This window comes from Oikopleura dioica, chromosome XSR (genome assembly GCF_907165135.1).
Source record: "Oikopleura dioica chromosome XSR, OKI2018_I68_1.0, whole genome shotgun sequence".
NCBI classification, from domain to species: Eukaryota; Metazoa; Chordata; class Appendicularia; order Copelata; family Oikopleuridae; genus Oikopleura; species Oikopleura dioica.
The window spans coordinates 1820303-1832289 of record NC_137294.1 but is presented as its reverse complement, the minus strand read 5'-3'; the positions used below and the strand labels follow the sequence as shown (position 1 = coordinate 1832289).

The 11987-nt window shown below is 43.1% G+C and overlaps 4 protein-coding genes across 4 annotated transcripts; all 4 read left to right on the top strand.

Annotated features, from left to right (window-relative positions):
* The first annotated feature begins 2 nt into the window (after positions 1-2).
* On the top strand, positions 3-3156 carry LOC145709773 (E3 ubiquitin-protein ligase RNF19A-like). Its single transcript, XM_081787471.1, is given in 12 exon segments — positions 3-112; positions 162-259; positions 381-628; positions 675-744; positions 787-928; positions 975-1349; positions 1407-1431; positions 1434-1622; positions 1692-1760; positions 1806-2015; positions 2716-2839; positions 2883-3156. Coding segments are annotated over 10 exon segments (1593 nt in total). The 5' UTR covers positions 3-112; positions 162-259; position 381; the 3' UTR covers positions 3025-3156.
* Positions 3157-3200: 44 nt separating this feature from the next.
* Positions 3201-7683, top strand: LOC145710268 (protein transport protein Sec24A-like). The gene is made up of 11 exons (XM_081787988.1): positions 3201-4644; positions 4759-5136; positions 5180-5366; positions 5413-5591; positions 5638-5717; positions 5770-5921; positions 5970-6133; positions 6179-6337; positions 6386-6545; positions 6598-6664; positions 6799-7683. Exons 1-11 carry the CDS (start codon positions 3225-3227, stop codon positions 6844-6846), a joined length of 2994 nt encoding a protein of 997 aa, XP_081644114.1. The 5' UTR covers positions 3201-3224; the 3' UTR covers positions 6847-7683.
* Positions 7684-7718: 35 nt separating this feature from the next.
* On the top strand, positions 7719-9673 carry LOC145710271 (uncharacterized). Its single transcript, XM_081787992.1, has 4 exons — positions 7719-7902; positions 8159-8624; positions 8663-9192; positions 9241-9673. The coding sequence occupies exons 2-4, from the start codon at positions 8219-8221 to the stop codon at positions 9454-9456; spliced, it is 1152 nt and encodes a 383-aa protein (XP_081644118.1). The 5' UTR covers positions 7719-7902; positions 8159-8218; the 3' UTR covers positions 9457-9673.
* A 130-nt stretch (positions 9674-9803) lies between these two features.
* On the top strand, positions 9804-11906 carry LOC145710269 (integrator complex subunit 9 homolog). Its single transcript, XM_081787989.1, has 7 exons — positions 9804-10125; positions 10173-10756; positions 10805-11173; positions 11219-11329; positions 11375-11546; positions 11592-11705; positions 11751-11906. Exons 1-7 carry the CDS (start codon positions 9804-9806, stop codon positions 11834-11836), a joined length of 1758 nt encoding a protein of 585 aa, XP_081644115.1. The 3' UTR covers positions 11837-11906.
* Positions 11907-11987: the final 81 nt, after the last annotated feature.

Sequence of the window (11987 nt, the reverse complement as noted above, 5' to 3'; positions counted from 1 at the left end):
AATCGTTCAGAACTGATAATGGTATCGGATAGATCGGAGCGATGAAATTAAAATCGGGAAATGATACAAAAGCGTCTGTTCGGGCATTTCTACTTTGTCCACTAGATCTACTGTAAGCAACCGTAGCTTTACAATAACCGATCATCACCGGATAATTTTAGAGATCTCGAGGCTTCCTACGGCGCTTCTTCTCCTTTAGAAGGAGAAAAAAGGACAATGGTAGCTCCTCCAGTTTACCAATCGAGGAGAGAAAAGACCTGTAAGTACCTGTAATAAATGCATTTATACAGCAGAGTAGACAAATTTCATCAATGGGACTCCTTCATGGACCATGGTGTGAATCATGGTGTTAAAATTATTAGGACTATTATTTTTCCTAGAATGACGAGCTCAAAGTCTTCAATAAAAGACGAAGCGGTAGAGTCGCTGATAAACGACGAAAAAGAAGAAATCCCGCTGAGGAAAAAGTCAGAACCTTCGCGCTACTCCACCGCCTCCTCCAGTAGTTCCACGTGTCCAATATGCTTCGACACAAGCCCAGTGCAGCCAGAGGAATGGCTACTGCAGTGCCACCCAACGCCCTGTATCAACTGTTTGGTATTTTACTGTCACCAACAAATTGACGAAGGTACCCTTCAAGCCGATGACGAAGTCGATTATGATTCTGTTTTTAGGAAAACTGCCGACGTGTATGTCTTGTCCTGAGCCCATTCATCCCTGCGACGCAAAGCGAATTCTAGAGAGGTACTTCCCTTTTTTATGATCTTGAGTTACTGATGGATTCAGTAAATATTTTGAAAAATACAACGAAATATCCGTCCGGCATTACCTGCACAGAGACAGAGATACGCGCTGGTGCCCAAAGCCCGATTGTGGATTCGCTTTGATAGCAAATGATTTTGCGTCTTGTCCCAAAATCAATTGTCAGGTACAAGGTCTTCCCTCCCTTATCCCGCGTTCAACCCTTTTTCAAGAGAAAGGGCTGCAACACTAGCTTCTGCTACCATTGTCGAGGTCCTTGGCACGCAGATCAATCATGTGACCAAGCTCGGCTGACATCACTGATCGAAACGGAAATGAACTTCTCGCCCTGGAGCTCGTGGAACAAAATCGCCACCTCGTTGACGTCGCGTGCGTTGAAACAGTCCGCAGACATCCGCCCCTGCCCACGATGTGGAGCATTGATAAGCAAAATGGATGATGGGAGTTGCAACCACATTACTTGCCGCTGTGGCTGCGAATTTTGTTGGCTCTGTTTAAAGGAAATCTCAGATCTTCACTATCTTTCTCCGTCTGGATGCACCTTCTGGGGAAAACAAATCTGGAGCAAAAAGAAGATTGTTTTCTGGGTAAGAGCAGCTCACTCTAGCATTTCATAATAATAAAACTAAACTTCTAAATAATAGCAAATCGGAACACTTGTGCTTGCTCCCCGATGATCGGCCTCATGGCTGGAGTAGCCATTCCTGCCACAATCGTCGGCGTTCCAATTTGGACCGGTCGCCAAATCCGCTCCGAGCTAAAGAAGAAATCTGAAATTTCCAAGGGCAAAAGAAGAGCACTGGTAGGACTAGGCTCCACTCTTGCCTTCCTCTTATCGCCCCTTGTCGCTGGTGTCACTGGTAAGTTTTTAATTGATCTCTCCAGGCTCTTTAATATTTTCGAAACTTTTTATTCATACTCAAGTTTAGTTGGTGTCGGTGTGCCAGTGATAATGATGTATGTCTACGGGGTGATTCCGATTACCCTTTGCCGAACAGGTGATTATCCATGCCTTTTTATCCTTGTTAACTGAAATCAACCAGGCGGCTGTGGAATCCGAGTTCCAGGCAATCGCGCCCTGCGCCTACTAAATCGACACGACGCGCCCGCCCAACACATTGAAGTTGCTGAGCCCGCTCCGCAAGCCCCAACAACCCAGCAGCAATCAACAAGCCTTAATACTTCTAATTCGACGTGGGCTGAAACTACTTCTTCTGTCAATCAATCTGACGATTTTTCCGTTTCTGCTCTTGGTAAGTTAAAAAAAATTTTGAAGTGAATTCATTTTTTTTTGGTTTTATTGAAGGGCAGTTTTCGATGAAATAGAGTTGAGGGTTGAAGAGAAATAGATAGAAACTACTGTGGGACAGCTAGTAGGGTGTCGATTCGTTTCTTTCGGGCGAGGACGAATCTTGTTGTCTCGGCAGAAGTGAGGACACGAGTACAGTCGAAAAGCGATCGTTCCGTGTGAACCATTGCGAGATGTACGACTAGACCGATTCTGGGCCCAGCTAGTGTTTTCCTGCAGAAAGGACAGTAGTTTTCCTTTGCCGAGAAGTTGACGATTCTCTCGAGTTCAGCCTGGGAAAAAGTCTTGGAAGTGTTCGATTCATTTTCCAGAAAGCACATTTTTCTTGAGTTTTTTTTTAAGCTTTCTTCTTGTAAACTGTGGGATTTTTTTATGAATATTCGCTGAAGGGAGCGCATAAATATCCCTTTTTGGCGCCCCTAGCGCCATCTACGGCCAGGTGTCCGAAATTGCGCCCTTTTTGAACTCTTAGTTTTGCGTAGACTAAGACAGGTGATAAGCCTGTCGCCTCCTTTTTTTGATTGTTTATTCCGTTTTGATGGTAATTTCCCATAATGCGGCAGATTTCCTTTGATTGTTACATCAATCGCCAAATTTTGAAAAATTAGCTGATTTGAAATATGAATTAACAATTCTATCTTTAGAGCATGGTAGTCCCTTCCCACCACACGCAGATATTTCTTCCGTTGTCGCTCTTGCTTCTTTTTGTTCTAATTCTATGAGCGAATACGTTGTTCTTCATGTCCAAGATAACCACAATAGTTCAAGGTGAGACTATCTCTCCTATTAATTTCTAATCCGTTTCTTTCAGTGCCTCTGTGAAAGTCAGCTCGAGTAAAACAGGTCCCGCGGTGGCACTCACTTCAGAATCCACAGAAGGAACAAACTCCTCCACAACTCCGTCTCGTCCAAATTCAGCCTCAGCTCCCATTCATCAGACGACCACTTCGTGAACAGTTCATTTTATTTCGATTTCCCATTGTCTTCTATTCTATTCTTGCTTTTCTTGAAACAACTACTGAAAGATTTTCCTCCTGAAAAAGAGTTTACCCCTGAAAAAAAACAATAAAGATACTGTTTGTCCCTGAAAAGAGTCGATTCTTTTTTAAACCCTTTTTACTTTAGAGGGCCGGGTGATAGCAGTGTTTGTGGAATGAGTTATAACCAGGGCTATCCTGGAAAGTACCCTCAAGGACAGCAGAATGGATACGGTCCAGGAGCTAATTACGGGCAGGCTAGGCCGACCATGCCTCCGCAGAATGGCACTAGTAACAGTTACCCACAGCCGCCGCAAATGCCCGGAATGCAACCCCCTCCTGGAGCAGTACCTCCTCAAATGAGTAGACCTGGCGTGCCACCGATGCCCCCAACTAGTCTTGGTGCCCCACCGAGCCAAATGCAAATGCCGCAGATGGCCGGTCACCCTCCGCGCCCTCCAACGCTGTCAGCGCCCAGTTTGCAGCCACCTACAATGCCAGGAATGATGCCAGCGCCGCCGAAGCCTGTGATGGCTTCCCAGCCACCCAGTGGATTTGGTATGAATAACACAACGCCAATGCAAGTCCCACCTCCTCAGATGTCGAATCGACCACCGCTTCCACAAGCGCCACCTTCCTATCCATCTGGCGGCTCATACCAACCCGTCACCTCGCAGCCAAGACCTCCACCACCGACGAGTATCGGTCAACAACCACAAATGACCAATGGATATCCCCAGCAGCCCCCTCCCCAGATGAACAGTTACGGTCAACCACCAGGTCCTGGAGGAAATCTAAATCAACAATTTGGCAATATGAATTTCGGCGGCCAGCAGAATCAACAAGAATCCGAACCTATCAATTTAATGGATTTACGTGCTCCAATTTTGAGCGCAGACGGCACATATGTCCCTCCCGAAGTAAGGTACCAGACGCAGCCTCCACCGGGCATCCAGCGAATTCCTCCAAATCGAAAAAATTGTGATCGAGAAGTAATGAGCTGTACTCTTCAAGCGATCCCTTCGAGCGATGCTCTCTGTCAAAAAGCAAAGCTCCCTTTCGGACTCCTATTGCATCCTTACAAAGACTTACTGACACTACCTGTAATAACGACGTCAAATATCGTGCGGTGTAGAAGCTGCCGCGCTTATATCAACCCCTTCGTGAGCTTTATCGACATGAACAGGTGGAAATGCAATTTGTGCAGTAGAATTAATGAAGTGCCGGAGGAATTCAAAAGTAATCCAGTTACAAAAGAGTACGGAAAGCCAGAGGAACGACCGGAATGTGTCAACTCAACCGTTGAATTCATCGCCCCGTCCGAATACATGTCCCGTCCACCTCAAGCCGCTCAATATTTATTCATCATTGATGTCAGTTTCAACGCAGTCCAGTCAGGCTATCTCGAAATACTCGCGGACGAGCTACTACATGAATACAAAAATATGCCTGGTGATAGGAGAACAAAAATTGGCTTCTTGTGTTTCGACAGTTCGCTACATTTCTTCAATTTGAGCGATGAACTTGCCCAGCCGCAGTTGTTGTCCGTTTCCGATATTGATGATCCTTTTGAACCAATGCCAGATTCTATTTTAGGTAAAAAACTCAAACTTGACAAAATGATTATCTTCTTTGATTTCAGCATAGATTTATCGAGGCAATTCTTTCTAAAAAGCAGCCCTCGCTTCCTTTTTTATCCAATTATTTAAGTGAATCGACAAGAATCCGCTTCACAGATAGAACAATTCCTCAAAATGCTGCCAAATCTTTTCAAATCAACACTTTCACCCTCATCCTGCGGCGGATCGGCAATCACTGTTGGCCAAAAGATGCTTTCTAAAAACGGCGGAAGGATATCGCTCTTCTCTACGACACGGATCTCCGAGGGCCTCGGAAAACTGCAGGAACGGACACCCAATGATGGTGAATGTTTAAACGGCGTTACGGACTTTTACAAGACCCTGGCAATTGAAGCGAATCAGCAACACATAGCGATTGATCTTTTCCTCTTTGGTCATCAATTCCAAGACATTGCTTCGTTGGCTCCAGTGGCGAGAAATAGCGCTGGACATGTTTATAGATATCCAGGTAAAAAGCAGTTGCTTTGATTGAAATATTATTTCGATTCCAGGCTTGCATATTGAAACAAATCCTGTTCAATCTGAGCGATTCCGCAGCGATTTCCACCGCTATCTCGTGAGAAAAATCGGTTTCGAATCTGTCATGCGCGTTCGAGCGACCAGAGGCATTTCTATTCACACATTCTTTGGAAACTTCTTTGTTAGATCAACGGATTTACTTAATCTCGCGTGTATCAGGTACCTTTCAAATAAAAACCTCGAAATTGAGCAAAGATTAATTTAGTCCGGACTCTGGCTACGCAATGCGTTTGCAAATTGACGAAGATCTCAAAGGATACGACTACGTTGGATTCCAGTGCGCGTTACTTTACACCTCGACAAAGGGAGACAGGAGAATTCGAGTCCATACGATGTCCTTCCCAGTAACAAATCAGCTTCAAGATGTATACAATAACGCTGACGGTAATAACTCAACTCTTATTTGAAAGTCCATTATTGATTTTCCTAGCTGAGCTTGTTGCTGCAATGCTGGCACATTTTGCTGTTGAAAGGTCCCTAACTCACACTGTCAATGATGCCAGAGAAGCGGTAAGTCATTAGTATAATCATCCAAGCGGCTTTTAACAGAAAATTTCTGTAGCTGCTTCACGCTGCCACTGATGCACTGTCGAACTACAAAGAATGTCTTCCCGCTTATCAGAAAAGAGACCCTACTGCTGTTCTCGTTCCAAGAAGAAGTCTTGGGCCTTTCGCTCTATATATTTCAGCCCTGCTCAAGTCAGATGCATTCAGGTACAGCTAAAATTAAAGTTTCACAGAGCTTAACTTTTCATTCGTTAGGCTAGACAATAGGAACTTGGATAACAAGGCCTTCCTAATGACAGATATCAAGCAGTCGCCGATGAAGTATTCGAGATATCACTGGCTCCCTGCGCTCTACAAAATCGACAATATCAAGCAAGAACAATTATTCGAAAATGACGAAGACTCGAGCAGGGCAACAGGTAATCGAAATCTATTCAAAACAGAATTAGAAATGAAATGATTAGATCCGGATTTCCCAGTTCCAGAGAGTCCGATCGTGAGGTGTCTACCGCTAACTGCCGAAAGTATTGGCAAAGGACAGGTGTTTTTGATGGACTGCGGCTGGAAATTATTGCTGTTTATCAGTGTTCACGCGCCGCAAGAATTTTTCAGAGATGTTTTGGGTAAGAAAATGGTCAAAATGCCAAGTGAAATCTATCATAATTATTTAGATAAATCATACGGGCAATTGATGGATGGAGACATTTTCGAGCTACCGGAAGAGCCCGAAGACGAAAATTCGAACGAACCAGAGTCTAGGACGTATGTGCGCAATTTTATCAACTCCCTCCAAGACGATCGTTCCCATGGCGCGCCAATTCAGATCATAAGGTAATTCTGTTCCGAAGCTACCCCTTTGTGTAACTTCTCTTTGTCCATTTAGAGCGGACGGCAACTTAAAAGATAATGCTATTCTGAGAAAATTAATACGGGACAGAACAAGCTCTCAGGCAAGGATCATCACTTCTTATCCGCCTCTGTTATGGGTCTCGATTTTTCACTAGAATTCATTTTTTTCCATTTTCAAAAAAAGACTCCTGGACAGAAAGCCTCTGAGAAAAGCTCCGTTGATGATTCTTATAAGCAATCCTACTACGAGTTCCTACAATATCTTCAAAAGAATATGAAATAAAATATGTATGTATATTAAAAACAAAGAACATAGAATATCAACCCATGCAAATTCACCTTGACAAAAATCACATGTGCAATGTTTTCACCTTCCGGTCCTTTTGTGTAGTCACGAAAAATTTATAATACAATGATGATAAAATCGGTGTCAATTTTTCTTTACTTTGCTTTATGTTTCTTATTTAAGTTACTTTACTCTTCTAGCGCTCATACATTCGAACTCTGCCCAGCAATCATTAAGTTTAGTAGGTCTAGCGCGTGTTGGGGAGCCTCTGTATTTAAATCAACCTTACTGTATGTAGTCGAGTAAAGTGATCTTCAAGTTTTTGATGTCTTCAAGTGCACTTGTCCCTCTTTTTCGTTCGTCCCTCTTTTTTCGTCGAAGGAAATCGAACTTCGGCGCAAAAAGCGGCAGGATTACCTCCTTTCTATCAACTTACTAGCTGCGTTATACGAGTGTATATATCAATATCAATTGCAACTATATTTTATATTTAAAATTAACTCTGTATTTCTACCACGCTTATACATTATACACTGGCCATTTACAATTGTTCATCCTATCACATATTACACTGATCTATTTTTTAAATTCGGCATCTTTTTTATTCTCGGTCGCGGCCAAGAAATGCGTCTTTTGCTTCGTTTTCTTCGTTGATTCCTTAACTTATTTATTGCTAGCCTAAACTCGTCGTAATTCTGCTTTTAATCTGCAAGTATTTCAAACTCGCTTCGGCGAAAGATGCGTTTCTTCGCGCGCCCAGAAGAGCGTAAGTGGCCTCGTCTCTAGGATTATTAACTTCCCTAATGAAACAATTACAAAACAACAAATCCCGTTCAGTTCAAAAGACGCAACATCAAAAAGCAGAGTTAGAGTCAAGAAATTCAGAATGGGCAAGAATGCCGAAAAGCTCGTTTACCTCGCCGTTTTCTCGTTTACATTTTTCTGCGCACAGCAGATTCTCTACATGCCTGCCATGAACCAGAAGCAATTAGCCGCTGCTACATTTGGAGGAGTCGGTAGACTCGATTGTGAGCTCGTCGATGGACAGGAAAGGTGAATTATTAGCACTAAAAATTGATCGTATCAATGATTTGAATTTATGGCCTTTTATGAATTTTTGAGGAGTCTTACGAAAGTCACGTAGCTGTATCATAGGTTATGATTCATAAGTAATTTGTCTTTAATTTTAGCAATTTTATTATTGGGCTATTTTCGAGTTAACTATTTACACAGATAATGTATAATAAGTATTTTTTACAAGTCAAAATTAGAAACTCCAGAAATAAGGACCTCAAATAAGTTATTCAAGAATGGAAGCCTTTGCGCCTCTAACTGTACCTGCACCTTCACGGACGAGGCCCCAATACAGATGATCTTAGCGACTCTTTACGTGGTGCCAGTTTCTATCACTACCATTCTCTTTGGTTTTGCTGCTGACGATGCCGATCGCCGCCTGCTCTACTTGGCTGCATCCGTCCTTATATTGGGCTTCACTCAATTAGCAGTTCCTCACGCCTGGTCTTACGGAATCGCTGCCCTTCTCCGCGTTCTGACCGGAGCTGCTGAAGGAGCAATTCAGCCGATTTGCGTCACCGTCATCACCTCTCTCTTCGTGAAACACACATCAAAAGCAATGGGAGTCTACAACTGGGCGATTTATTTAGCTTATTCTTCCGCCATCGTCTTGAACAAAATCACGCAAGACAAGTTTTGGTGGAGTTATTATTCCCTGGGGTGCCTGTGCTTTTTATGTTTTGTCTCCATCTTGATTCTAGGTAATCAAATTAGTCCCACTTTTACTTATAAAATTTAGAATTAAGTCGCAGAAAAAAGTCAGCAAAAAGCTCGGCGTATTCTAAAGGAGAAAAAGTGAATCCACAAGCTCCAGCACTCGAAGAGCTGAAGAAGAATCTGCTTGAAATACTCAACATCGCCAAACGAAATGAAACGCTTTTAATGCTTATAGGCGCCTTATGCCGCCATACAGCCGGCTTCACGTTCGGCTACAATCAGGTGGATTACTTCAAAAACGAGCGGAAATTTGAAGAGGCGGAGAGTTATCTTCCATTTGCGCCAATAGTCGCCGGAGTCAGTGGATCCTTCCTGGGCGGCTTGCTCACCGATGCGATTCAGAAGAACGAGCGGCTGGCGGGGCCAAGAGCGGGACTGTTGGTTCTCTTTTTGTCGCAGTTTGTTGGTGGCCCTCTGATGGCAGTCGTGCTCACTGTGGATTCTCCGTATTGTTTTTACCTTCTCTATCTTGCTTATATGATCATCGAGATGTGGTTCGGGATCTTCCTCGTCTGCTATTCCAGCTTTTTCCCCTCCCGCATTCAGGGGCAGGTAATGCTCAGCCGGACCGATTAATTTTGATTATTACGTGTTTTGAAGGCTATCGGCTACACGATTTTCATCCTCCGCCTCGTTTGTCAGAATTCTGCGGCGTTTATCAGCCTCCTTCGTCAAGTCCTCTCCTTTCACAGCGCAATGTTAATCATGGTGCCTGGCCTGCAACTGATCTCTGCCATTCTGTTCCTCACTTCTTTTTGCATTCTCCCCCGGCCGAGTCCGACTAATCCTGACAAGAAACGACGCACTTCTTTTTAGCAACAATTTTCAAACCACATTGTTATATGCCTTTTTATCTTCATAATTTTTCTAAAATCAAGTTTCAAGAAATGCCACTTAGTACTGTACTCAGTCACCAATTGCTCTCGCCAAAATTTTCCTTCACCACTTCTCAGAACCTCACAAATTAAAAATGAAGTCTCGCTTTTTGTCTTGATGAAATTTTATTCAAATACACGGATAATTTATTTTCTTATATTTTTTTGGAGTGTGAGAAAATGTCGCTTCTTTTCTCAAACTCTGATGGGCGTATATTTTATTTTATTTTGTGATTTGCAAAGCAGAAATGCAGGTGCTTTAAAATTAAGAATAAAATAAAATTAAGAATGGAGGTGACCAATATTTCACCTAACACATCTCCATGTTGGCTCTTTCGAACAGAAAGCATCGTTATTCTCGCAGATTGCTGTCTAGACTTCTCTAGTCTCATAAACGGTCGCCACTCGCACAAACCCTGTCCTCCTCGACTTCTCATTCCCCCAGTCAACAGCTACGTCGATTTATACGAGATCGATGTGATCATTGTCTCCAATTATCATTCTTTTGCCGGGTTGCCTTGGATTTCCAAATCGTGGAAAGAGAAAGATTGGGGAGGGATTATTTATTGCACCTTACCTACTTTCGAATTCGCCAAAATCTATCTGAAAGGTCGGTAAGACTGGTTAACAATCAGAATCTCTAGCTTTTCTTTGTAGAAATCAGTATTTACATGCAAGAAGTAGAGAACGATATCCGAAGCAATGAACTAACAGGAAGACCTACAGGTAGTATGCCTGGAGAAAAGATGGCAGAGTCTGAGCAAATCGATGCATGTTTTTCATTCGTCAAGGCAATCAACTACGGCGAAGTAATTGACCTCTATGGCATTGCAACCATCACGGCTCATTCAAGCGGCTTCTGCATCGGCTCTTGCAACTGGGTCATTGAAATATACGACAAGAAGATCTCTTACGTCTGCGATCACACTAGTCTAAAGACACATGCGTCTAGAGTCGACACGAACGCTTTGAAAGACTCTGACATGCTCATTATCAACGGGCTAAAATCTTGCCCTGGTTATTCGCCGGACAGATCCGTCAACGAAGCCTGCCAGACACTAGATGAAACTATCAAACGCGGCGGCAGCGTCATGTTTCCCGTTTTTCCGACAGGAGTTATGCTTGATTTGCTGGAGATTTTCATAGACTATCTGAGCCAAATGGGTAGAGGACACATCCCTTTTTACTTCATTTCTCCCATCGCCAAGGCAGCTCTTGCTCACGCCCAAATCTACCCTGAGGTTTTCTTTCCTCTTTATGTTCAGTAAAACTTAACTGGAATAATTCAGGCTTTGTCAGAAGCCAAGCAAGAAAAGGCAGCTCTTCCTCAGTTTCCATTCGATCACGATATCGCCATCGAAAAGGGCAGGCTGAAAATTTTGGAAGATACGAACGAAGGCCTCTCAGACAATTTCAGAAGTCCGGCTGTGTTCTTCGGCGGACATCCCTGCTTAGAACTTGGTCTTTCACGCAAGTTGGGAAAGGACTGGAGTAAGAACCCGAGGAATAGATTTATAAGCACTGAAGCTGGTTTTCCGATTCACGCCTTTGCTGGTAGAATGAACGTAAAGCATGTTCCTGTTGATACAAGAATGACAACTTCCAGTGCGAAGATCATGATCCAAGAACTCAAGCCAAAGGAGCTGATCATCTGTCAAGTAAGAGAAACACATGTTAGTCAGAAATTAAACTTGCTTTTTCAGGCGATTTTGCTTACACATCCGAAATTGAGAGAGTCTATCATTCCTCCGAGAATTTTCCATCCGGGGAAGACGCATAATTTCAACAGCTTCAAGACATTCAGAGAAGTCAAAGTAATTGAAACGTAAAAGAACGCTAGATCATCTTCTTCAATTCAGATGGACGTTTCTGCTGCGAGTAGATTCGGCCTACGACCAGCTCCAAGCAATCCGGAAATCCTCGTTGGCCCAATTTCGGGAACGCTCAACATTTCAAATGGCCAGTTCAGATTCTCGACAGACTATGAAGGGACATCAAACATTGAGCAAAAACTGTGGGGATCAATGACGGGTAAGCATGGTTGAAACTTCACGCTTTTTGATGAGAAACTTTTAGTCGAGGGACTTGCTAGGCAATTGAAACTTGATGGATTCAAGAATTTGGAGATACAGGGACGAAAGATATTGATCGGAGGAGCAGACGGAAGAGTCAGTGGATTCATTCAACTAGGTTTGTTCTCACTAGCTTGGTGCTGATTTGTGAACAATGTTTCAGGCACACAATCAACACATATTCACCATGATAGTCATGTCATCAGGCGTAGAATTCTTTACAGCTGCCGGAAAACACTGACTCCTTAGAGCAATTGTTTCAAAATCAGACACCTTCACTGCCGTTTTTCTTCATTGAATAAAGAAACTCTAAATACTCGACATTTCGTTCACTAAAAAGATATTATCCTTTCGAAATTTTTAATGAATTGTGATGGTTCGATCTGTTACTTTGGCCTTC